Raw genomic sequence first — 27,812 nt, 5'->3', positions numbered from 1 at the left:
GGGGGGACACTATAACAAAAAAAAAAAAAAAGCAATAATCTTTGCAGATATATGCTTTTTTAAAATCACCACCTGCATTTATTCTATCAATACAAGACACAAACAGAGATAATAAATCGTGGCCTTTTTTCTGGCCAGTTTTCTTTGGATGGACATGGCATTTCTCAGGGGGGCAGGACTTGTTCCTGGGGGGGGGGGGGCAGTGCCCCCAGTGTCACATCGAAGCATCCAACACAAGGTTTGCTTTTGAATGTATTTCTAAGCTTGATGAAAAAAAACAATACTACCATACATATATCATGAATTTCTAATACACCTTAGCTTTATATTTTGGGGGGTTTAGTATAACACACACACGTGGGCTGTAGTGAGAGACTCATATTTCCTACGTTTTTCGAGTTATTTAAACTAGCAGGAGAACTTGTCACATGACTTCATATAAGTGGATCACATGCCCGCAGACTTGTTTCCCTGTTTGAAGCGCCATGGCTCTTCAAATGTCAGGACCGTCTCGAGGCAAAGTAGCCTTATTTTTCCTCCTGTGTGTGTGTGCTGCGGCTCAGGGCAGCTACAGGGGCTTCGTGAGGTTTAGTCAAGTGCAGGAACCCACGCAGAGAGCTGTGTCTGAAGAGCTGTGGTTCACACAGAACCTGGATCACTTTAACGGTGCAGACAGCAGAGTGTGGAAGCAAGTGAGTCTACCTGTTATGCTTTCTGTCAGGGGCTGAAAATGTGTTCCTGAAGAAATGCATATACTCCGTCTGATGCAGCATCACAGGGGGCATCAGTGTGTCTTTTGCATGTACAATATACACATGACACTTGTGAAGGTTTCCACTGTCTCCCCCCCCAGAGATACTTTGTGAATGAAGCCTTCTACAAGCCTGGTGGGCCAGTGTTTCTGATGATCGGTGGAGAGGGCCCGGCAAATCCAGCATGGATGCAGAACGGCACCTGGCTCACCTACGCTGCGAAGCTGGGAGCTCTCTGTTTGATGCTGGAGCATCGTTTCTATGGAAAGAGTCACCCAACAAAGTATGTTCGTCACAACTGTATGGCATTCTTCTTCTTTTTTTTCCTTTCAGTTTTAAGTAAGGCCTTTATTTGAGCTAAACTAGAATGGATGAAGTGAATTAGGTCAGGCTCACAAAAATGCAGTAATAAAATGTGTCATGCATCTATCAGACATTGCCAATGTTGTGTTGTCAACGTGTGTTCTTAGCTCTTAAATAACTACACCGTTTATTGTAGTGCTCTGAACGTTTACTGTCACAGGTAATGATGGCACGTTACAGCGTACATGTCCGGCTTCCAGATAACCCGGAACTACCCAGCATTCAACTGTTCCTGAGGTCATGGTAGCCACAAAATACAGTCACACCACATCCCCCTTTCTTTAAGCTTTGAACTTACCCGTAACTTTGTTTTAGTTTAACCTTAGCTCATACAAATCAATAAACATTCTCTGTATAACAACAAAACAGTACTTTCTCAGCTCCTGCTATCAATGTCAGTTGGATCCCAACAAGTTTGGTAAACCTGTAAATAAACTGTATCAACATTGGTCAATTTCCACATCTCCATAAACCATATGAAAACATTATAACTAGACATGTTTCCTTGAATTCACTCTTATCTCCCTTTTTTTTTTTTTTTTTTTTTTTTTTTTTTTTTTTTCAAAGACCGTTTTAACAGGTTCTTTACTTCTCTGCCTGACATCGTTCTCATGATGCCAGCTATACCCTGATGTTTAGCTGGTGACACAGTCTCTGGAAAAGTCTCTTGAGGAGCCTCACTCTGAGACTCAGATGCTGCCATGGGCACCAAATGTAGTCTGTTCCTCCTGAGTTCTCCTTGTGGTCCCCTGACCAGGTAGGACCGTGGTGAATTATGTTTAGATATCACGGTTCCTTCTGTTTTGGTGTCCAAGATCCACACAGAATCTCCAGGAGAGAGTTCTGGGAGATCTCTTGCTCTGTGTCTGAGATTGAAGTGTCTAGCCCCCTTTTCTCTTTGCTCCCTCTCCTTGGGTTGGTTAGAGAAAAAGGAGTCGGACTCACCTTTGTAGCCTCTTATGGGGAATTTATTGAACAGACCGTCACCGAGACATGTACATTTCAGCTTGCATGGAAATTCCCAATTACCTTAGTTTATGAGATCTTCTTATACCTCTTGATATCATTCTGTGTGTATGTGGCCCAAACCTAATCTCAATCTGACGCCTGCAATCTGAGAATGCTGCTACACCTTCATCATCGTCTAGATTGTTTATCCTTACCTTGAACAATATATGGTTCGAGCAGCATCAAGAAATGCTGATAATGTTTCGAGCAGTGTCCAGACACAACATGTGTCTCGCCCAACGTCAAGGCCCTGCTCTCCCATACTTCGAGCAATGTCAATTATGTACTCTCCCACACTAGCTTGAAGGTCTGTGAGAGCTGGCTATAAAGTCTCCTCGAAGGTGGGCAGTGGGGTGCAAAGACGATGTCCCATGAGCAGCTGGGCTGGGCTGTAGCCGTTGCTCAGAGGCGTGGCCCTGTAGGCCAGTAAAGCACGGTAGGGATCACAAGCTTTCTTGAGCAGGTTTTTGGTAGTCTGGACCACACGCTCCGCTTCACCGTCACTGGGGAAACTTGGGGTTGCTGGTTACATGGACAAACCCGTATTCTGATGCAAATGCTTTCATTGCAGCTCCAGAAAACTGTGGGCCATTGTCACTCACAAAGGTCTCTGGGACACCGTGTCTGGCGAACATTGATTTCATCTATTGACCTAGTTGGGCTGAGTTAGCTATTTCAACAAAACAAGAATAATAATCTACCACTAACAGAAATGTTAGGGAAAACAGGTCAGCACCGATTCTTTGCCAAGGCCTGTCTGGTAATTTGTTAGGCATCAAATGCTCCTTTGCATTGATCCTCTCTTTACAGCATTCTCTACACATAAGAACAAGCGCTCTTATCTGACCACTAAGTCCAAGCCACCACACTGTCTGGCCAGCACGGTCCCTGCACTTTACCACACCCTGATGACCCTTGTGAATTTTCTCGAGTACATCATTTCTCATATTAGCTGGTATAACTAACCGTGTGCTGTGCAGAAGAAGTCCATTGTGTACACTTAGAACTGCTCTCTCGTTCCAGTAGTGTCTAATTGGTGCTGGCAATTGGCTCTTGTCAGGCCAACCTTCCTGACAGTATTTCATTACTTTAGCAAAAACAGTGTCTGCACACAGCTGCTCGCGCAGCTCAGCCATGTAGTTGTCGCTCGCTGGTAGGCCCTCAATGACACTGTCAATGTAGATGTTAGAATCCTCCATCAGGCCTATGTCTGCCTGTGTGACACTATTTGTGAGGGGTGAACGTGACAACGTGTCAGCTGCTGTGAGGCTCTTACCCGGTGTGTGTGAGATGGTGTATGAGTACCTCATCAAGCGCATCCTGAGCCTCTGTATCCGAGGCAGCAGCGAGTCAAGAGCCCGCCCACCTAGCAAGCTCACCAGAGGTTTGTGGTCCGTTTCCAGCTCGAAATAAAGACCAAGGATGAAGTCACTGAACCTCTCGCAGGCCCAAGTCAGAGCTAGCGCTTCTTTTTCCAACTGGGCGTAGTGCTGCTCTGTCACCGTCTGCGACCTTGAGGCGTAGGCAACAGGTGCCCACGTCTATCCAGTCTTTTGTAACATCACTGCCCCCAACCCATAGGATGAGGCGTCAGCAGATATTCTCATAGGTTTGTTAGGGTCATACAGCTGGAGAACAGGTGATGTCAGCAGCTCCTGTTTAAGTCTATTAAATGTCTTTTGCCCCACTGGACCCCAGTACCACTGATTCTTCTTTGACAGGAGGTCTCTTAGCGGTTTGTCCTTTTCCGCCAGGTTTGGTATGAATTTCTCTAACTGATTCACCATACCAAGGAAACTCCTGACCTCGGTTGTGTTCGTCGGCTCGTTCAGCTCTTGCACGGCTCTTGTTTTGTCAGGATCGGGTTTTAGTCCGTCAGCTGAGACGATGTAGCCGAGAAACTTCACCTCTTTCTTTCCGAACTCGCACTTTTTCAGGTTGAGTGTGACTCCTGCTTTCTCTGCCCGCTGCAGGACTGCATGCACCCTCTCATCATTCTGCTCCATTGTTGTCCCCCAAATGAGGTCATCCATGTGACAGAAAACCCCTTCAAGACCATCATGTTCTGGAAGTGCTCTGGTGCAGAGGAAATGCCGAAGGGCAAGCGGTTGAAGTAATAACGCCCAAATGGCGTGATGAAGATGGTGAGGAGTGCTGATTCTTTGGCCAAAGGAATTTTCCAGAATCCCATGTTGGCTTCTAGTCTGGTTAAAAAAAACTGTGCATCAGTAAGCATGCCGAGAGTCTGGTCAACTGAGGGAAGAATACATTTTTCTCTGTCCACACATATTCAGACCTCTTCCTTGTCCTTTTTTGGGGCTACGACCATGCCGCAGCACTAGTCCGTGGGCTGTTCTACTCGACTAATGACCCCTAGACTCTGCATTCAATCTAAATCTATTCTCACTTTACCCATTACTTTACCCAAGGTGCCACTCGTCGTGGCACCTTGAGTGAGAATGGTTTAGCATCAGGTTTGAGTTTTATAGTGTAGGGCTTCTGAACCCGGCCAAGACCATCAGAGTTTTGGGTAAGCAATTTCCACTGTGTCTAGGCCTATGCTTATACTGTCTAGCCTAGCCACAAGCTTGAGCCGCAGTGAAGCTGCTCTGCTCAACAGCTCTACCTGTAGATCCTTTACTACAAATAACTTCTCTGTGGTGTTTCTCTCTTTGTATGAGAGTGTCTCTGTAGTAACCCCTGTGACGTCTAATTTTGTACCCCCTGGGCCATAGAGCGGTTTCTGATCTCTGTCTAGCTTTCTATCTTTATGAATGATACCTTCAAGCACATGTTCAGGAATAGCTGATACGTCTGCTCCAGTATCTATCTTGAAGGTTACCTTTCTGCCTTTCACATTGATGTCTGCCATCCATGGACCCTCACTGTCCTCAGAAGTCATCGTTCCCAGAAACAGTCCATCAGCATCATGCAGTTTTCCATTGTCCTCTGCTACTGCATTGACCGAGTTGGCAGATCTGCAGACTCTCGCATAATGACCACGTTTTCCACAGTTGGGGCATTCAACATTTCTAGCCTCTCAGATCTGATTGCTGGCGTCTAATCTCTTCAGACTGCCTAGCCATGGTGATCGCTTTGGTGAGGGTGAGATTTTTATCCAGCTGCATTTTCTCTGATGATGATGCATCTTGGAGGCCCACAACTAGCCTGTCTCTCAAGAGTTCATCATGCAGTTGTCCATATTCAGTTTTCTGACAGTGCATAAAGTGCTGTGCTGGCTTCCCTGGCTGCTGCACTCTTGTTGAACCTGGTTCGTTCATATATGACGTTCTTTGTAGGGATGAAGTATCTGTCAAATCCCTTCTTGACCGTCTCATATTGCTCTCGCTGCTCTCTGGTTAAATCCGACCCCCGTAGCACGTCGTCAGCCTCATCTCCCATACAGTAAACTAGCGTGTTTACTTGGTTAGCATCTGATGATTCATTCAAGTTACTTGCCAGTCTGAAGCGCTCAAATCTCCGTATCCACTTGTCCCACTCATGGGGTTTGGAGAAGTCGAAGGAGTCCGGAGACCGCAAGGGTTGTGATTGGTCGGCTAACAACATCATTTCCGGAATCACTTTTCCAGTTTAGCGCCTTTCTCTCAGAACAACAACACCACCATTTTTTTTAAAGAGTTTACTGTGTGCCGGTCAACATTTGGTCAAAATCAATAAGCTCCAACTCCAACAACAGTCTTTCTCTCTCGCTCGCCATCGGTCACTGTGAGGAGTGGAACGGAGCCGGAAGCTAAACAATCAATCAACGACTTTCACGATAGACGTCACGAGATTGGGTCTTTTAACGTACCGCCGCCTACTGATCGGGAGGTGAATTGCCTTGCGTATCCGACAGCCCGACGGAGAACTTCGAAAGGACGGACTACGGAGACAAATTTTCGGATAGCGACGGAGAAGCATACTGAGGCCTTAACGCATCGTGAACCGAGGCAGCTCTGCTTCTGATGCCGTGCAACAGCATAATCTTTGCCCCATATTGTTGTACCAAAGAAAACCTTAATGAAGCGAAGAGGCCAGTAACTATATTTAGTAGGGCTGGGACTTTAGCGTGTTAATTTTGATTAATTAACTACACACATATTGGCGCGTTAAAAAAAATAACGCATTTTAATCGCACACTATAATTTTTTTAATTTTTTTATTATAAACACAGACGGATGGAAGCGTCGACAAGCGCGTGGTTGTGTGCAGATTATGCAACAAGGAATTCGCGTATCACTGCAGTGTATCAAGCCCAGAGGCGGCGCTAAGGGGTTGCTTGCGGTTGCTATAGCAACCCCAAGAATGTGCTCAGCAACCCCATAGCTACCCCAACTTTGGGGCTAGAGGCAGGTTTACTGCTCACAAAGAACAGAAGTGCAGTGCAACAACGACAACAATATTAAGAAGTAAAGAATCACGTATGTTGCTGCGTGGTAGCCTATCCCCGTTTTTCGTTCTTTAGCTGATAAATATACATATGGAAAGGTATAAAACACCAGCTTTACTGGTGAAACGGCTATCCACATTGTTCCTAGATCTACAGTAGCTATGGTGATGTCATTCTACAGTCAGCCAATCACGTCTGTTCTAAATTACCTGGGGAAATCGGAGGTCTAAAATAATATTTCCATGAAGCAGATTTATGAGATAAATAGAAACCCTATTTAATTGTATTCTCAGTTTAATTCGTTTTTGAATAGTCTACAGTTTTCCTCTCATTTTAGCACCCATTCACTCATAACATAGCTAAACTGCAATTCTAAATGGATATTTGGCGATTTTGAGAATGTCCTTCTTCAAGTAACACAAATAAGGTAGGAAATCCCAGTTGTTTTTCATATGCTCGCCGAAACACTATTATCAAATAGTCTTCTTGTGACTTGGTTTGTTAGTCGACTCTAGGTGCGTGCAGTCTATCTAGAGCTACTTGCTAAGTAGCCTAGTGTCAGTGCAGTTAGCACCATCTTTTGAAAATAACGGACACACTTTTTACTTTATGTTAGGTTGCCAGCGTGCTTCCTCTGCCATAATGTGATGCGAGTAGATTGGCTTGAGTAGGCTATGTGTCCGCTGTGGCAGCGGACAGACTGGTGTGAGCAACAAGTTTGAACGTAATGTTGTGCCTGTGTGATTTAGCACTGTACGAGGCTACTGTTGGAAGCCCGCCGGGTAGAACTATCTCTTGAAAGTTGTCGCCTACAACCAGGGCCGTATTAAGTCAATGTGGTGCCCCTGGGCACTAAACCTCAAGTGCCCCTAGGCTACATTTTCAAACGTATTCATTCAAAATCAGTAACAATTAAAGCAGCATCCATCAATATACAGTATGTAGGATTATTCAAATATCTCCATTTAAAACCAATCAATTCAATTCACTATCAATCCAAACAGCATCCATATATTAAAATGTACAGATTCAAAATGTGTATCAATTCGAAGAGCATTTGTCTATATTGAAATATATTATTAATTCAAAGAGCATCCACCTATGCAGCACTAACAACACTCCTATTATCCAGGGGGACGTCATTGCCACAGCCGTCCCAGAGCACCATAAGTTGTCTCCCGGAATGCCAAACCACGCACACTTAAAAACTTAATCAGGGTGCTTGCTCTTTTTCCAAATCAAAATTCCAGACTTTTTTTAAAGACTTTTTTTCCCCAAGACCTTAACTTTATGTACTTGTAACTTGTATGCCTACTGCCTACTTCATTGTTTGAGATTGTGCCAACTGTGTTTATTAGAAATGTTAATTTTTATAGGCTAGTATTCAATGAACAAATGCATTATTCACAGTAAATTATGCTTTTACTGATGAAAACGTTTCAAAACATGAAAATCACAAGTACATGAATTTCACATCAAACAAGTGTAACAAAAACTATCTATAAAAAAATGAATGGATGGATGAATGTATGTAGAATTCAGTCTCTTCACTCACATCTCATCCCAATTAGGCTAATACAGTACGTGACCAGTTAGTAAAATGATAGTTTTATAGCCCACCTTCCCATTTCTCATTTCACAATGCCTTTGAGCATACTGTAACATTCTACCATACATTTATTTTCCATACTTTATTGAGACTTTCACACAAAATCCATGACTTTTCAAGGTCTGGAAAACAGTGCTTCAAAATTCCATACTTATTAAGACTTTCAAGACTTGCGCAAGCACCCTGTTAATCACAGCCACAGTGCGTCGCAACACCTCTCTCCAATACTTCGCCGCATCCTCTTTTTGTTGTCTGAGAACAACATCAACCGTACCGCATTCCGTGACCTCCTGAGAAGTGCGAGCAGACACTCGCGGTGGCTTGCGCTCTTCTCGTGGGCTGTGACTGTCCGGGTGTTTCCAGTCACTGTACCCCTCGGTGAAAGCATTTTGCTGCCCGGCCAGGCATTTACACGCAAAACAATACACCATGCCGGTTGAAGGGGAATAGATTAGCCAATCTCTAGACACTGACTGTTTGTTCGGCAGCTGGCATTGGAAGAGATCATTTGTAAGAAACCTGGTTTTCTTACCGTCGTGCTGTGCTGATGCTGCATATTTAGCCGCCCGGTTGTGGTAGATGGTGGGACCGTTAGCAATAGCCAGCTGGTTGTCAGCAGTTGTCGATGTTTTTATAAAGAAACGATCTAACACTGAAACATTTTTAATTGCCGCTAAACGCCTGGAGTCTTTCTCTTTTTTTATTTTTCTCTTGCACAACCACTCAATTGATATCTATCCATTTATTTTTATTTTTACCGCGTTTTTTAAAAAACATAATGCATTTCACCATAGGTGGACTGGCTCAACTGACAGGGTGAGGGAGGGGGGTTAATGTTCACATTAGGCCACTATTGCTCAGAATTATGATATATCGTTGCTGTTCTTATCACATTAGTTTTAATAATGAATTTTATATGAATATTTATGTCAAGTGTCATCATTTTAAGTGTACAAACATTCATGAAAAAACTATTTTTAAAGTTTGTCGTGTGGTGCCCCCCCACTGGCTGTGAATGGTTGGTGCCCCTGGGCACTGTGCCGCAGGCCCATATAGTTAATCCGGCCTTGCCTACAACTGTTGTGCGTCAGATGAGATGAAATAGAAAGTCCTCACTGTAGCTCATTCACTCCCAGCTCATTTTTTCCAAGATGAAGTTGATCAAAACTTATTTGAGGAACACAGTGGGCAAAGTAGCCTTTGTGGATTGGCTATTTTATCCTTAGTGAACGGGCTATGAATGAATGAGATGGACAGGTATGCCTGTGTGGTTGCGTACACGGGCTGGGGCTCTCTTGCCCCTGGACCTTCTGCAGCTGTTCCACCACAACGCACAGTGCGACATCTGTCTGCTTGTGAGCAGTAAGCTCCGCTGATAACTTAAAGTTTACAGTATGCAAGGCTACATTACACTATGCAAGGCTGCATGCAGACGGTGGAGTAATGGGTCAGTAACGTTGTTGCGTTGATGCGTGGGGGGGGGGGGCTGTTTTGACTAGCAACCCCTCACATTCATGCAGCAACTGCATAGCAACCCCAACGAAAAATCGCTGGCGCCGCCGCTGATCAAGCCTCAAATATCACCTCAACGCTAAACATGTAGCAGCTAGCGTGGAAGCTAACGGGGGCCCAACGCAGCTTAACATCCAAGATTCTATATACTGTGTTTTCATGCATGCTACATTCAGATTTCAAATAGGGATATGTTCTGTTTGTTGAAATATTGTTGAAAATGTTAATTTTCTAAAGGATAAAGTATATGCGATTAAAATGCGATTAATTTCGATTAATTAATTTCAAAGCCTGTAGTTAACGCGATTAAAAATTTTAATCGAGTCACAGCCCTAATATTTAGAAAATTAATTAACATTAACAAATAACTTCATTGCAGTTAATCAGCCGGTTTCGTTTTATATTATGACTTTTGGTCACGGGTAGCCCTTATCATCACCCTCATCATCAGCCACCCTGATTGCACAACACTGGGTCAAAAAGGTATTTTTTAAAAAAAAAAAGGAAATTTGGACCTGAAGCTTTATTTCAGTGTGTGAAGCAGCAGCTGCACCACCAGATGGCAGCCCTGCAGAGAGATTAGGACAGCTGTGTCCATGGCACATGCTGTGCAAACCCAGTTCCAGTAAAGATGAAACACAGTGCACTTTTTTCTTTAAAACCACTTAATCCTGTCTTTAAATGGGATGGGACAGAATGTTCTTCTTTCTCTCATAAAGGATGGTCCGGTGTTTCCTAAAGGAGATCGTTAAGGAAGCATCGGAGCTCCTTTCCTTTGTATTTGGAGAATTCAAACGTCTCTGATCCTGGCTGCTGCTGGCATGCTTCCAGCTCATTTCACTCAGTCGGGAAGGTTCCTACATGTTGGAGACTGTTAGATTCGGTTCTTTTAGTTGGAAGCTCAAGAACGGACCGGAGTAATTCAAGTGAAAATGAAGTCTTTATTTGTAGTCACACGTCAAAGCATATCAACGCTGGGCTCAGTAGAAAAGAGTCCCCGCAGGAAGTCTGTCAGACTGCGCCTCGATTTCCGGTTGTAATTTGTATTTATTGCCTCATAGGTTGGACTCAAACTCGACCGAGTATGATTGGACATGAGTAAGTTCAACATGCTTCGTCATATTCTCTGGATCAGCCCAAAACAATGTGTGCGTGTGAATCTGCCCTTGCTTTCCCAGGCTTTCCCAATTGTTTTGTCTCCCTACTCCTGGATCACTTTAGGTCATCATGGAAAAGTACTGAGACTTATTTCATTCATAATGTCTAAGAACAAAGCCAATTTTTACAAGACCAACCTGCACCTTTCAGCAACTATGTGCCTTCACCGATGAGCAAATGTGTGCTAATGCACCCCCATACCAAAACAAATGCTGAGTCTTGAACTGTGTGCTAACAACAAGCCTGATGTTCAGTGCAGCATCCATAAATTGCAAACAAAACTCTGGTTTTGGTTCTTCAGACGACATCACAGCTTCAGCCCCTCTTCGACAAAACGGCAGTGTTTCTGGATTTGTTGTTTTTATTTGCATCACATCTGTTGATCCAGTGTCAAACTATTCACTGACAGTTGTTTTCAGAGGTGTTCCTGAGCCCGTGCAGTGGTTCAGAATGGTCTTTTTTTTTTATGCAAAGGAACCTCTGGGTTCATTGCCATCATTACATGGTTTTATTCCTGTCCCTTGTGTCCAAACATTTCTGCTGATTCTCTGAATCTTTAAATGATAGCATGTAGAACATATTATCAAGTCACCACATGTTTTAGTTCAGAAACATTTTCTTAAACTGCTGAACCAGTCTTTCAGAGTGGTCATTCATTCCCATTAGCCTGTATTGTTGTTGTTTATATATCCTCTATTTCTACAAACCAGTTGCGATATTCATCTGTGCAATGTTCTGCCATTGTTGCACAACTTGACTAGTATTTTGTTGTCCCTGCCCCAACTTTTTTTAAACACCTTTTTTGCTGGCAGGGAATTGAAAATGAGCATTAGTTTTTCCAAAAGCAGTTTCCACATTTGTTCCATTTACTATCAGATACTGGGGTTTGAATGATGTCCAAATCACTGGATTCAGTTTCACAGTGTCTCCAGGTTACAGTGTCCCAGTTTGTAAGGAAAAAGGGTCTTATCTTGTGTGGACTGAGTGCTCTTTCTCTTCATTTAGGGACCTCAGCACGGACAACCTGCGTTTTCTCAGCAGCCGGCAAGCGCTGGCTGACCTGGCACACTTCCGTACTGAGATGGGCCAGACCCGAGGGCTGACCAACAGGAAGTGGGTGGCGTTCGGTGGGTCATACCCAGGCTCTCTAGCTGCTTGGTTCAGGCTTAAGTACCCTCACCTGGTGCATGCGTCTGTGGCCACGAGTGCACCTGTGTATGCCGCAGTCAACTTTCCAGGTACGAAGAGATTTTCTGTGATATATGATCACAAAGCAGTTGGAATGGTCCATCATTATTGCATGTCATTTTCATATTTATAGTAAAATGAATTTGATATTTGGAAAAAAAGAATAACTATGAATTATTCATTAATTATTTAAAAAAAATTCTGACGTGTATGATGTGCTCACGTGAAACATTGAGATCGACCTTTGACAACAGTTAAGAACAGCTTACAGACCAAAGATGAAGCTTCATTCTCTGTCTGCTTTGTGTCTGCTTTGTGTTTGGCTGAGCCCATTGTTTTCCTCCAGAAGGCTGCAGGCTGAAATCGAGATCAGTGTAGCTTTTAACATGGACCCAGGCTATTCCACCCACACATTCTATCTTGAAGACATTATCACACACATTCGGCTCACATTCCCTTTAAGCGGAGGAAAACACTGGGGCAAAAAACATACAGAGCACAGTGAACATGGTGTTTGGATGTCAGGTTTGTTTTTCCCCACCAGGTTATTATTTCCCAAAACAACACAGCAGTTGGTCAGTAACATTACCAGAAAGAGACTCAAGTGCTTTCACTTGAGATGGAAATATTCCAGTTTTGAAATGTCTCAGAGCTTTTACACTGATAAACTGTGGAATTCAGACCTCAGTGAGACCTTTTTAGATAAATAATCTCGAAAGCATTTACGCAGAGCTTCATCCACATACTGTTTAGAGGAGAAATTGGTGCTTTTGTACTTCCTGAAAATAGCCATCCTTATTTAACTGGGGGTGGTGTCGTTTATTGTGGCCTTTTTATAGCTCTTGTGGTCTAAGTGTCTACCCTTCCCTCGGCCTACTTTTTTTTTTTTTTTTTTTTTTCAGAGTACTTAGAGGTTGTGTGGCGTTCGCTGGCTTCAGAGAATGCGGAATGCCCCGTGCTAGTGAAAAAGGCTTCAGATTGCCTCGTGGAACGTCTCAAAGACCCCAAAACCTTCGACAACATCACCAAAGACTTCAAGTAAAGTACATTTAGCCTTTATAACTGTATCCTCTTTATCCTGCTGTGTTTTCGATCTGACCAATTAAGTAACTAAACTAAACCTATTTGAAAAAGATTAGACCATTTTTAAGTCCAAAAAACTGATCTCAAAAAGCAGACATGAATCATGTCTGAATCATGAATCATTTTAATTTACTGCAATAGGATGATGACTTATCTTCTGTGCTGTGTGGACATGAATGTGTATACACTTTATTAAGTTTCTTTGTCTCCTGTTAGCTTCATCACAAACAGATTACACTCTAATCAATCTCATATGTTTATAAAGAAGACTCTCCCTTAACCCTTAAACTGAGCTAAAGTCAATCAGACATATGCAGGACCTCTGTTAATTTACTTTATAAGGTAGATATTCTGACTTTTCAAAGCAAAGAGGCAAAGGAGTAGTTTTGGTCCATTTACAGTAGGGAAGAGTGCACAATATCCTGCCTTGGGATTGCTTTATTTAAACTGAATAGAGTCACGATTCATGTATTTACTATAACTTTTCCTGTTGCTAAATGTCAAAATATGCAGTGATGGAGCAGAACGGCTGATTGCTGTCTATCACCTGGTCTGTCATGAGACAGGAAGTACTGTTGTTATTGCCGGTATGCAACCGGCATTCCGACATCCCGTCACTCAGACATGACGCCACTGCGACATCCCGCCATACCGACAGTTTGGTACCACCATTCCGACACTTTGATACCACCATTCCGACACTTTGATACCACCATTCCGACACTTTGATACCACCATTCCACACATCACACAACCTGACTATCGACCGCTATAACCATGATCAGTAACCTACACAAACCCAGACACATAATGGCTCGGCGGCCAGCAATCGGATAAACCAATGAAGTGAATCAATCCTGTGAAAGAATGAAAACAAGTGAATGAAACCTGCACTCACCCATTATGAAGTTAACTCTGCCAGCCCCTCCATAACCTGCTCAGCCAACTCCTTGACGTCGGGTATGGTTGGTAACGTTACGGCGGCTAGCAATAGCAACGAGGCTGCTAGGCTTGCTAAATCGGTAAGCATTAGGCTACTGAAGAAGCTAGTCTTTTTAGCTACGTTATATTATCATCTTTCTTCTCGGCTATAACCTTTGTTTACGGCCACTGGCCCTAACCTGACGCCCTAGCTGTCAAATCACCGGAAGTTTTCACCGGAAGTACTCGCGCACACACAAAAGCTCTCTCCAGACATATCTTTCTTTCATTCCGCCCAGATGAAATTTAATGCCACTCTTCGAAAATCGGCGAAATTTTAGACATTTTATCTGCCGGTGAACCCAAGTGTCCATTGTCCTGATAAAGATCTAGCCTACCAGCTGTTGTGAGGCTTCACTTTGACAGCATTCTCAGTGGTTTAAGGTAAAATAAATTGAGGCAATTGTCACAAAAACAAATAGCATCCGTTTTACACTGCCAAATGAAATATTGGCTACACAACGAGCCCCTCGTCATCCCTCATCATCAGTAAATTTCTGAGTGGGTGCGATCAGTCTTGCTTGACTTGCGTGTTGGAATGTCTCTCTCTCGGGCATTTGTAGCTGGTGCAGCCCTATTATTGCATGGCGAGCTGTCCACGCGTGTGGTGCTGAAATCGCGTGTCGGAATGGTGGTATGTTGAAAAGAAAAAAATCATACCGCCATTCCGACAAAAGAAAAAATGAAATTCGGAATGACGGGATGTTTCATTTCTTAAAAAAATTTCACCATTCCAACAATTGAACGTCAATGTCTGAATGTCGGTATGTCGGAATGGCAGCATGTAACCGTTATTGCCGGCTTTGGAATGGTTAGGTTAAGAAAAATTAGTTAACATGTGCGGAATGATGTTCATTTGGTTTTATGCTAACAGTTATACAATACCAGTCAAAAGTTTGGAAACACTTTTCCATAAATTTTGAGTGAGTGGTTGTGTCCAAACCTTTGACTTGTAGTGTATGTGAAGATTGATACAGCTCTCATATCTGTCAAACAAATCTGAGGCTCCAGCTAGCTGCTTAGCTTAGCTTAGCTTAGCTTAGCTCAGCAAAAAGACTGGAATCGGATGGAAACGGCTAGCCTGGTCCAATCCAAATTAGCTATTTGATTTATAAATAAAAAAACATGAATTTATGAAACTAATTTCTATGATGGACTATTTCCAAACACCACAGCACGTAAAGCAACCTGTTGTCATATTTAATTTTTTTTTGGTTTCAAACACGGCATGTGAATTTCATGCTAAGCTAATTATCTGTATCTAAATGGCTTGTTAAAGAAAGCCATGAAGATTTAGCAAATGTTGCTTTATGTGGAGACACTTGTGAGGTTTGAAGAGCAGCGCTGGTTGTCTCGAGTCCAAATTTGGGCCACGTCTTTTCAGCCCTTTTCGGCCAAGGGCTTGATTCAGTTTTAGATCTTTGTTTCACAAAGGCACAAAATTAATTCATTCCCTTGTAAAATGACTTATGTTCATTCGTGTCATAGACTTTCACAAAGTGTATAATCATTCCAGCAGTTGCCAAAGATCTAGTGGAAGACTTGTGTGTCAAGCATTATGTAAATAGAATTGCTTCAGTATTTTCATTGGATCATTTTCTCAGCTCATTGTTTTTCAGTTACAGCCATGAAGTCATTCTTAGCATGGTTTTGCCATGTCTACAGTCATTAAGTGACTGTGAGGTTTAGACGGCGTGTTGAATAAGCAGAGTTAAAGGGTCTCTGTATTGGTGTGGTTAGCCTTACAGAATGAATACTGTCATGGAGACGGAAGAAAAGTGACCACGCCGGACGTCTTTTATTTCTGCTTCATGCAGACATGTCCTCATACAGACGCAAACACACAACGTCACAAAGGCGGTTTGGTTTTAACCAGTGCCTCAGGCAATACTGTACTCTTCCACACACTCACACGTGCAGACACACGCATGCACACAGAGGAGATGTTTAAAGTCACGTCAGCAGCATCTTATTTAAGCTAACCGTGTAAAGTCTCAAATAAGCTGTCATTTGTTTTCCTCCAATATTTTCACAGACATGTTCAGTATATCTCTGCCAACACCCACTCTCCACACCACTGTTCCATATCACTGTCAACTTGACAGTTCTAATCAGCTTATGGATCTTTGATTGAAGGATTCATCGTGTGATTAAACGATGATTCCCAGACGTCATGCAGCTCGTTATCATAGATGCAGCAGGAGATGTCTCCAGACAAAAGTTGTTGCAGGTTTGGGTTATCTGACTGGGAACACTGAAAGATGTCCCTGTCCTTCCCGCTTCCCTTGCCCTCCCTGTGCTGCTCTCCACCAGTTTGTGCTCCAAGCTGCAACTTCAGACAGAGATGGACTCTGCCTACTTCCTGGAAACACTGGCTGGCACCTTCATGGATGTGGTGCAGTACAATGAAGACAACAGAGACTTTGAGGTGAGGGAAAGAGTACAGCACAGATTTTTGAGGGTACACTTTAATGGGCTTTGGACTTTCCTGACAACAAAATTCTGTATGAATGGTAACTTGTGCTTTAAAACAGTTTATATGCATCAGTGCAATTTTGCTAAAACTACCCAAACCTGCCTTTGTGGTGGATTAGATACAGTGAAATGACACATGTCGTGTCTATGCTTGGCTGTTACACATCTGTCATGTGTCGGAGGTTTACTCGCAGCCCAAGCAGTATACTGAAACATGATAAACTCTGCATTGAGGTCCAGAGATATTACCTTGGAGAACCCCAGAGTTTTTTCTGGGGTCTGTTACTTTGCAAAAACCTCTCTTATCCATAAGACGGCATGGGGCATACCTCTCCAACCTCTTCATCATCCAGTGAATGGGGATCTGTTAATCTGTGAATGAGCTCCACCCACATCTCCATCTCTGTTTCCTCATACTCTGCGTAATGATCAGGGCTACTTTCACTCACTGAGCACCAGAATCATGGGATTTTCACATAGGATGCAGCAGCTTGCACTTTAGTCATTTTCTGCTCCCTGTAGATCTTGTTTTCCTGTGGAGACGTCAAACACTGCCTAGAAAGGCAGCCGGTTTAGGCTGGTGGTGGCGATTGCGGCTTTTTCTGGTATTTTTAATACTTCTGCTGTGGGCTTCCAGAATCTGCGTTCATGTTATCACAGTCATGAACAGAACATGTCACATATACCATTTTAGCAACCAGAAGAAAACGCACCACCTTGCTTCTTCTATAACTTGTAAGAGCCGCCCCACCCATCCTAGCAGTCAGGATTGGTTTGGTACTAGTTCCTCCAAATAGTGTGTGTGTATATATGTGTGTATATATCACACTCTGGTGCCATGATATTTTCAAAAAGCAACAACAACTGGAAATGTAAAGATTGTCCCAGAAAATTACACAATGACGGAATTATTTTACTTACTCTTGATCAGATGGGTGGACATAAACCACCACAGTGACTCAAGTCTCCGCAACTGTTATCATGAAAGGATGAGCCAGTTGGGTCTTTCAAGTTAATCATTTACTGAAAATTAACTCCCAAACCTGTTGCCAGGTTCTGAAACAAAGAGAAGCAGACACTACTGGTTGCATGAAAGGTCAAAATGTTTTTAGGGCCATTAGGTGCATTTTTTTTTAATTTATTTTTTATTTTTTTACTACTAAAGATTAACTACTAAGATACTAATGATGGGGAAAAAAAACAAGGTAAAAAATGATTTTCTAACTTGATGTCTATCTATTTTTCTTTTTTTAAACAAATTGATAGTTCACGAATTTGCTTGAAAAAACACAAAACAATCAAATTAATACTATGAATGCCTGATATTTGAGCATGCATTCTATACTTGAATCAAAGACCCTAATTCCAGTCAAAGTCTCCTACACAACCCACAATGCAGCCCGATGGCAGGAAGAGCCAAATGAAGAGAGAAATGGAAGGGCAGACTGCCCTGTTTGGTGGGATCACTTTTTCCATCTCCACAATTTCATTCCAGTCTTCAGCTTCAACCTGTTCTTTACAAATGGTCTACATCTGTAGACATTTGTTGATTTTTAAAACGGAGCTCTCTTTTCAAAAAGAAAAAAGTACTGCTAGGCAACTAATGGGGGACAGACCAAATGGTAGCTGACCTTTTGTTTTTACTGTCTGGTACTGTTGTGGTGCCTGGAGAAGAGGATATTCTTATCTCGACTCTCGTTTGTATTTTGTTATTATCATGATTATTCTAAGCGGCCTATACAGCCAACAGTGTAAGCTCATAAACAGTGACGTGTAAGATAATTATGCAATTTTGACCCCAATCTGCACCAGTAGAATTTGTACATAATTTCTGTATTTTTTGCCATCAAGGAGCTGGCATCACTATGAAATACTGCTCTGCTCCAGACCAACCCATACAATGAAGGCAAGTAGCTGCTCGGAGGCTGATGTGGACAGCTCATATCTTTGGCCTTTGTGGGGAAAAATGTGGCTTGCAGCTCACTGCAGAATGTGATGCACCTCAGACAGGGTTTAGAATGCTGATTGAAAAAATTAGTTGGTATACTCTGAGCTGGCAATCTTTCTCCAATGCAGGAGTTCCTTTAATTCCAGACACCTTTTTTTTATTTTAGAAAACTGTGAAAAGGATCTTAGTTTCACCATTCAGATTTCTTTAGAAATTGGTACCACGTTGAACAGTGGATTTAACAGATTTACAGCTCTGGACATTTCCTACATGCTGTATGCTTTAGTTTTTGTACAATTACATCTTTAGTGTAAGATGCACGCTAGCCCATTTTATTATTGTTACTGTTGTCGTCTTCCTCTTCTCCTTCTTCTTTTGCTCTTTCTCTTTCATCTCATCCTCCTTTGTACCGGCTTCTTCTGTCACGAGTCAAAGTCCAGCATGTAATAAATGCCAACGCCCGTGTGGGTCTCATTGAATATGTGCAAGTAGGAAGAATTTGACTTCCATTGACATTGTCTTGATCTTAGTCCAACTTTCAAACTTCTTCTTTTTTTTTTTTCTTTTTTTTCCTCACATCACGTAAATGTACTGACTGATGTTTAGGTCTGGGAGGATCTTCAGCGGACCGTGGTAACACCTCCATTTGACTCTTGGAAGAGTCCGTTGTGGGCTTTGAGCCATACTCATTTCCACCTCAGATTTTCAGATGATTGATCTTCTTCTCCAGAGTTTGCTGTTATTCAGTATAAACCACTCTTCCCTCTCAATGGGCCTCATGCAAGAACATTTTCGTATTTTTATTCTAAATTTCTCTTACTTTTTTCGTATGAAGGTCTCGTACGAACACGCCACGTCAGATTCAACAAGCGCTCTTAACTTCGGAAAAAGTGTGTAAACGACCTGCGCAAATGATGAATCACACCTGTGCGTATCTAAGTTCACGTGCACGAGGATAGTAGATTTGCATTCTCCACGCCCAAAATAATACCATATAAGGCCGTGCTTCTTCTCTCCTGTGCCAGGAAGTGTTGAGTGTTGAGTCATGAAAATGGCATCAAACTTTACGGGCTCTGAGACTGAAGTTCTGCTTTGAGAGATCCAAAAAGGAAAATCTGTCATTTTTAGCAGCGTCAGCAGTGGAATTACGGGACCTGCTAAAGCGAAGAAATGGGAAGCAATTACGAGTGCTATTAATTCTGTGTCACCTGTAGTTCGCAATGTCACCGAAATAAAAAAATATATGGTTTGATATGAAAATGGCTTAAAAAAAACGTCTCGCCATGGGCAGGCGATCGATGACTGCAACTAAAGCCGTGCAATCAGTTGTTGCCTTTGATGGGGTGGTCCATGAGGGGGGTCTTCTGGCACCACACCTTCTGGTCTGCCTGGGCTAGTTCAGGTAGTAGGAGACCGTTCATAGCAATATTGCGCAAATCTGGCATGCCTTCTCTGGGCTATTTGCCCCCCACTGTATTGAGACACACCCACCCTTCAGCTCAGTGCGCTCCACGACAGCACGGCTGCTTTGATGCGTATATGCGTCTCGTGCTCCAATTATGATTGGCAGTCCAGCCACGGCATGAAAGTCCCTCTTAATTTGTACTTGTTGGACAGCGGTGTATTAGCCTGGGAAATCCCATGCTGCTTTGCGCTCGATTTCATTCTCACTGCAAAGTCAGCCTGGAAACCACCGCCCTTATTTTTGCCAGAGTTTGGGAACCAATCACAGAACGGGGGGGGGCGCGCGCAGCAAGACGATGACGACGTCCATGCGCTACACCGAAGCTTGTAGAGTGTTAATCCAACATGACAGCGGACACAACGTTACCGTTCAATGCAGCCTTAGAAAGTGTTTCGGAGTAGATTCACCTTAAGGTCATTTGAACCGTGACATCCAGCCAAGTAGCCCACCCGAAGTTTTTCCGATATTGGCTGAACATCAGCTGAGTTACTGAGTTATCCCGAATACCTTAGTACAAGCGCTGACGGACCCTGGCAGTATCTCCAAAATTACCACACTAAAATCACATGTCATGACACCAAACTTCTACAGTAGTACAAATATGGTCTGTACTCACAAAACGATGCATTTGGAAGTTTGTACATAGTCCAGGAGTTTATTATTATCATCAACACAAGCCTGATAGCTTTTCTGCTTCTAAAGCTTCGTTGACGTCACTTCTGGGAGCTGGGAGCTTCAAAGTAAGATGAGGGTTGATCTACTACTGTAGACAACAAAGCAAGGCTGCTCAATTTCTCCATTGATAAAATAAATTCACAACTCTACAACATAAAAATTCATGTAGAATATAGCATATAGGCCTACTTTGTTGTTAATTTAAGTAGCTTAGAGCGCAAGTTTACTTTTATTTTACTTTGTTTTCTTCTTCCTCGTCGAATTTCTGTCGTCATCTGGTATAAGTGATACAATTGGCTATGAATCGCGCGCAAAGCAGCATGGGAAGAACCTGACGTCATTTGATAGACATTCGTAGCGCCCAATAAACGGCTCCAGGCATTCGTAAACCACGCCTCAAATACGTGAAAATGCACACCTAGTTCCCAGACCACTATCTCATCGAGATTGTGGACGCGTCAGCCAGGCTAGCGGTGTATGGGAATCTGATGTACCATGGGTGATAAACTGATGAGAGTTTTGATGACCAAGGGGAGCGCACGACTCACAGGGGACACCCCCGATCTGTCTCCAGTCTCCCTCTGAAAGGTTCCAGTGGCCAAAAATCCAAAGATGGTGAGGACCTGGACGTGTGGTGGAATTGGGTTTGATCGGCGTGTTTTTCTCTGGAGTTCTGGCTCTAGCAAGCTGCATATTTGCAGTAGCACAGTCTTTGGGAATCTTAATCGCGATGTCAGCCATTCGTCTGTCTCCACACGGTCTCTTCCAAGAGCCTGACGCACTAAGGCATCCAAAAGTAGCAAGCCAGCCGCTGCGCTTCCCGTTACAGATTCAAATGAACCTTCAATTAGTGCACAATTTATGTCAAACAGAATAATGTCAGCATAATTATGGGGTATAATGTATATATTTATTTATTTATGTTTTCTTCAAAGTAATTAAATATAAAATCCATTAGTCAAGCAAACTTGATTTGAATAACAGCGGACTATTTTAGGAAACTCCTACGACAGGTCTGGATCACTCGTAAATTCTGTTCGTACCTGAAAGAAAACGTAAAATACGAAAAGATTGGTGAATGCGCAAATTCTCTTAAATCACTCGTACGGACGATTTAAGAACAAATCTGTGCGTACGAACGGTTCTTGCATGAGGCCCATTGAAGTGATACCCGTGATGTTGGCTGCTTCACATTCCCAAAGCATGATCGATCCACCCCAATGACTTCAGAGCCATGTTTAAACTTCCTTCAAGTCTTTTGCATTGAAACTGTGGTCTTAATTTGTTGATGAACAAGCCATAATCGGAGCAGGCGAACAAAGGTCTGAGACCTTTGTTTCAAATCCTTAAACCTAATGTTCGAATTTCTTTGGTGTGGTCAAACTTGAATGGTGTTCCTTTCATATAAAACAAAAATGATATACTAATCCCTTAACATTGAATTGTTAAGGGATTCCCACTCAGTTATTCCCACTCGGCACAGCTGCATCCGTAGTTGAGTGGCTCTACAGTTACAGCTTGAGTTGGTCATTCAACTGGACCACAGTCCTTGTCCCAATATACATGCATGGGAGGAGAATTGTGTTATAGACTGCAGTATGTCTGATGCTGCGAACTGTGCGAGAAAACGTTTAAGACGATCTGCTGCTTCTAACCTCCTCTTTGGGAGATCATGGTACGCGTGAGTACAGCTGAACTCGCTGCACAGACACCATCTTTAAGTTACTTGAAGGGGGATTTTTGTCAGACGAGGCTGCGGTTATAAAATCAGGATTTTATTAGAGCAGAGCGACGGAGGGATGCATGTACAGAGCGCCTAGATCTATCTGAGTCTAGTTGAGTGTTTACATGCAGGAGTGATATGCTTTGCATTATCCAGATGTCAGTCCAGTTTGAGAAGCTTGATTTGAAAAACTTTACATGTTTTTAAAAGTCTGGTTTTATTCTGGTTAAGATTTTTTTCTTTCTTTTTGCAATGTAAATGTTTTTCCTAACTGAAATTAGTCTTTAAAAAAAAAAGGGATTCCCAAACATTTACAAGCCACAATTTTTTTTTTTTTTTCTGCCATAGACCAAAAACTCAAACAGAATCCTCAAAAGAATGTGATGGGATATGGTACTTGGGACACTTGTGGCATTAATTTGTTACTTTAGATTGGTCTGTAACCATTTTCAACCTCATAGTGCCTTTCTATTTTTCTTTTCTTTTTTTTTTTTCTTTTCTTTTTTTTTTTTTTTTTTACTAGTCCTCCTACCCCCTTTCTCCCATTCCATCCCCTCTCTGTCCCCCTTGTGCCTTGACGAGACGTGAGTCCGGTTACCAATAAGCTGATGTGAAAAAGTAACAAAAGACTCTTTGGTCTCTCTGGTTTCCTGTCGCCCCAAGCTAAAGAGACGCTTGTAAAAGAACTGAGAGGAGCAGTGGGCTATAGAGTCCACAGAACAAGCAGACAAGCTCAGCCAGCAGCTGCCTCTCTGACACAAAAGTTTTAGGTACCACTGAGGAATTTAGGTAAGAACAAGGAGGGAGGCGTAACTCGAGTGCAGAGTGTTGGTTTCACAATTGACAGGTTATCAATGGAGTGCTTTATGAAATATGGAAATATATTTACAAATATAAATATATATACGTGTGCTAGTAGATGACACATTTTAGTAGATGACACATTTTGCTGTAGTAAGTGTATATCTGGAAGGGCCCAGCCAAGTGTTGGACAGCAGTCACAGAGAGTCGATGTAAATTCTCAGTCATCCAGGTTATGGTAATCCCAAGGAGGTTGAATAAGGGCAACTGGACGACTTCTTGATTCTTAAAGACGTTTCCCTTCTCATCCAAAAGGCCTCTTCTTAAGTTCCAGTTGGCGGGGAGTGTCGACTCATAAGTTGTAGAAAAGCTGTTCACTCTTGTGTTGTAAAGGTCACGTGTGTATCATTGAACCACCTGACCAATGTGGGGGCTATTTAGGTCACATAGGAGGCATGGAGCCTGTCTGAGCAGGATTGTGGGGAAACAAGAAGCAGATCACTGCAATTATCCAGGAACTGCCATCAGCTGACTTCTTTAATTGTTGGTTAGTTTGAGTCCTGTTTGGATTTGCAACAGTGTGCCACTCAGATTGTTATATAGTGTAAGCAGACTATGATGCATTCACTTGTTTGAATTTTTTAAATATGGGATAATACCAGCATGTCTTTGTTCACTATTTTAACAGTAATTATAGCCACGAGTTGCGTAGTTGGTGTCCCTCTTTGGGTCCTACCCAAATATCCAAACAATTGTTGGAATATACAATATTTGAATGTAAGTTGCTGAAGATGCTCATCCCCACTTCCCATGTCTTCACCATAAAGCTAATGTTATTGCCTCTGAGTGAGATATAGGCACAACTCTGGGATGGGTTGTTCTGAAATTGGGTGGAGATGTTCATGGGTCTCAACTGCACATCCTGACCAAGGTACACCTGGAGAAAAATCAGTCCTTGATTAGATGAGGCTAAAACAATCAAATGCACTGAACAATGAGTCGTTTTAAAGCAGTCACCAAGTTTTAGCTACAAGTTACTTTAAGGTTGTGTCATGGTCAAGCTGAACACCAAAATTAGTCAGACAAGTAAATATCATTCCCTTGCTACGTGTAAGAGAAAAATGCACAAGTCTATGGATGTGAAAAGCCTGGAATGACTCAGGCCTCAGGAGGTGGAGAGCATCGGCAACAATCTCAGCGCATGCTTGTGCATTCAGACAGCTGACTCCGATTGTTTTTCTCTGAACGGTGAAGAAAAATCCAAAACTCTTTTAACGGGTAACTTGGCTGGTAAACTGTAAAAGTGTAAACTGTCCAGAGATGAAATGGATACCAGTAATATACATGCAGTAGTAGCCCAAAGGTATAAAGACAAAAGTAAGTATCCAGTCATATCGGCATACTGGAACATTTTGGTCTCATTCGTCATTCAACATGATGGCACTTTCTGTTCTGACTCTGCTGCTGCCAGCTCAGCTGCAGGTTTGACAATCACAAATATTGAAAGTATTTGTCACACAAAGGGGACAAGAGAAATCGTTCATCTTTACTTAATCACTTTTTTCCCCCACCCTTTTTTGGTGTGTCGCTCTTATGTCAGTATAGGGCGCGTTGGGCACCAACGTAACCATCAAGGTGCTGTGTGGTGTGATGGGCGACGCATCACTCGGAGATCCTTACGCTCGATACGTTGCTGTGGCCCGCCTGATGATGGACACCTTCTCTTTGAAATGCCTGGACACCAGCTTCAATAACTATGTCAGAGACATGACAAATACATCCTGGGATGGGCCTGCAGCAAGTGGAGGTGGGTGTAGATGACTCGGACCAAATAAAATGATTTGGTACTTCTAGCAAATTATTTTTTTGTATAAGTTCAATTTAAAAATTTAAAGCACGTTGGGATGTGGTTTCAGTTGTATAGTTAAACAAACCTTTAATTTGTCAGGAAAAGTAACATTTAAAAAAAAAAAAAAAAAGCTTCTTTAGGCAAAGCAGAAACGCAAACAATTTTTGTTACATCACATCAGTGTTGGAAAAAAGTTTAAATGAATCCGGGGACGGCGTTTCCGATCTCATCATCCTCTGAACGAGGAAAAGTTATCATCAAGCCTGGAGCATGTAAGATGGTCATTTGAAATGTTAGCGATATACACTGCCTTGCTTGAAAAAACAAACAAAAAAAACCGGCACCTTTACTTCAGCAAACAAAAAACCAGAGGAGAGGTATTGTAGTGATTACCGATAACATGTTTATATTAAAGGGATAGTTCGCCTCTTTTGACATGAAGCTGTATGACATCCCATACTAGCAATATCTTGTATCAACATTGACTTACCCCCTACTGCATCCTGTGAGCCGAGTTCCAGCCTCGTTTTGGTGTTGACGAAGGTAGTCAGGCTAGATGGCTGGGGGAACAAAAATAAAGTGTTTTGCTTCTCAAAACAATATGCGTTCAAAAGAGCAATACATTTGCATCACAAATTGTTGTCCAGGAAAAAGTCAGACCTCACAATCGCTTGGCGCTATTTTCTCTCCCTTCGTATCACTGCGAGCTACCGTCTGCCAACAGGTGCGGCTGTCGGCAGGCGGTAGCTTCGTCAACACCAAAAAGAGGCTGGAACTCGGCTCACAGGACGCAGTAGGGGGTAAGTCAATGTTGATACAAGAAATTGCTAGTATGGGATGTCATACAGCTTCATGTCAAAAGAGGCGAACTATCCCTTTAACCCTAACTAAAGAGACTGCTTGAAACTACTACGTTTGGGTTAATAGACAAAAATCAACAGTAGGAATCCCAGCAAAGTTTAATAGTGAAAGTATGATCATTTCCATGATGCACCTGTATAGACTTCCCGATCTCCACCTTGTCCTGTGGCTTCAGCTGTACTCCTCCCTCTTAATCGGGGTTGAAAGGACATACTTTTTGATCTTATTGTTAGCATTGCCTGCCCTGTGTTATCACTGCCTTGATTTGAAACCAAATGACCGTGCAGGCTGTGGGTTATTTTGTGTATATGTGTTGTCAGGGAGACAGTGGGTCTACCAGACCTGCAGTGAATTTGGATTCTACCAGAGCACAGATTCACCCAACCAGCCATTCACAGGCTTCCCTCTCATGTGAGTGCCCTACACATAATTTCCATACATAATAGATTCATAGTTATGTTTCAATACTCCTGCACCTGCTCCCCCTTCATCTTCTGTTGCGCCAAATCACGCAGAGTTAATTTCCTTTCTCTGTTTCCAGGTTCAGCAGATGTTGCGTTGTTAATCTGTTTTCTTCCTTTCTGTGAGTTCAGTTACCAGGTGCAACAGTGTGCAGACTTCTACAATATCAGTGCTGATCAGGTGAAAGATGCGGTCGCCCAGACCAATGAGTACTACGGAGGCTATAAAATCCGCTCTAGCAGAATAGTTTTCCCCAACGGCTCCATTGACCCCTGGCATGCCCTCGGGATCACCCAGGACATCACAGCTGACCTCCCGGCTGTTTTCATTAAAGGTGGGAGATTGTGCTAAACGGATGATTCCACTGACATGTAGCCTTTGTCACCACTTGTTCTGTTCTGACGTTCCTGCTCGATTATTTACTGATAGTCCTGCTGCTATTTTGGCTGCTCTCCAGCCCGCTAGCTTAGCAAACGAGCTAGTCAAAAAAGAAAAGCTACTTAGATGGGAAGGAAGCGGCAAACATTTGCTCAGATAAAACCTTTATCCGCGTTCTCCCAAAACATTTGGTAAGAATTGCTTCAATAAACTTGGGGTTCCATCAGAGTCCTTTGTTAATCTTCATTTCTTTTCTCCTGTTTCTAGTTGTCTTAAAGTAAAAAAACATAGCTTTAATGATTCCAACTGAACACCCAGACAATATTTTTTTTCACGTGTTCCATGTTTAGTGTGTTGCTACTACTTCAGACTGAATTGTGGCTGCTTCACATTACAATAGTTTGAGAGTACAACAATGCTGTACTTGTTCAGCTCTGAGTTTGTTAGCTGAATAATTGTCTCAGGAGCTCTGGCTCTCTCAGTTTCTGATTTGTTTTTGTTTTTGTTTTCTCTGCTGGATCTTTAACTTTCATATTTTCCTCTGATGCAGGAACAGCTCACTGTGCCAATATGTACCCAGCCAGGAACAAGGATCTCCCGCAGCTGTCTCTGGCTCGTGATCACATCTTCATACTCCTCCAGCAGTGGTTGAAGCAGTGACTCACAATTAAGTGGGCAAATCAGTGGCTTTGCAAAGCAAACAAATGACTTCTGATCGCTGAAATGGAACAAGACTGCTTAAATTACTGCCTAAAGTACAGACATTTGAAATGCAAATTTGCACAAGTTGCTGTAGAAAAAAAATTGCTGTCTGTGTGTTTTTGAAGAAGTGAGAGAATTTTGAGCCAATAATACATTTTTTGTGGACATTAAAACGTTCATTTTGGGCTTTTCCTGTCCTGTGAGTTATAAAGCAGCTACAGTTATATATCTGAACTAATATCCATGAAATTAGGTTTGTTGTCATGGTGATAAACTGAGCATTACACAGGCGACTGTTTAGAATTAAAAGCACTCAGTGACTCACTTATTTAGCTCCTGAGTTTCCATGGCGCGTGTGGGACATGCAGGCTCTGATCTTTGAATGCTGCTGATAACATTAAATTGTGAAAAACGTCGGAGTTAATGATG

At 42.6% G+C, this 27,812-nt stretch overlaps 1 protein-coding gene across 1 annotated transcript; it reads left to right on the top strand.

Moving 5' to 3' along the window:
* Window positions 1–455: 455 nt before the first annotated feature.
* prss59 (serine protease 59, putative) lies at window positions 456–27,569 on the top strand. Its single transcript, XM_075474034.1, has 9 exons — window positions 456–692; window positions 854–1,035; window positions 11,798–12,030; window positions 12,883–13,018; window positions 16,358–16,472; window positions 24,737–24,938; window positions 26,162–26,252; window positions 26,435–26,637; window positions 27,232–27,569. The coding sequence occupies exons 1-9, from the start codon at window positions 486–488 to the stop codon at window positions 27,339–27,341; spliced, it is 1,479 nt and encodes a 492-aa protein (XP_075330149.1). The 5' UTR covers window positions 456–485; the 3' UTR covers window positions 27,342–27,569.
* Window positions 27,570–27,812: the final 243 nt, after the last annotated feature.

The sequence above is a fragment of the Odontesthes bonariensis genome, chromosome 9 (genome assembly GCF_027942865.1).
Source record: "Odontesthes bonariensis isolate fOdoBon6 chromosome 9, fOdoBon6.hap1, whole genome shotgun sequence".
Classification (NCBI taxonomy): Eukaryota; Metazoa; Chordata; class Actinopteri; order Atheriniformes; family Atherinopsidae; genus Odontesthes; species Odontesthes bonariensis.
This window is presented reverse-complemented; position numbering and strand designations above follow the sequence as displayed.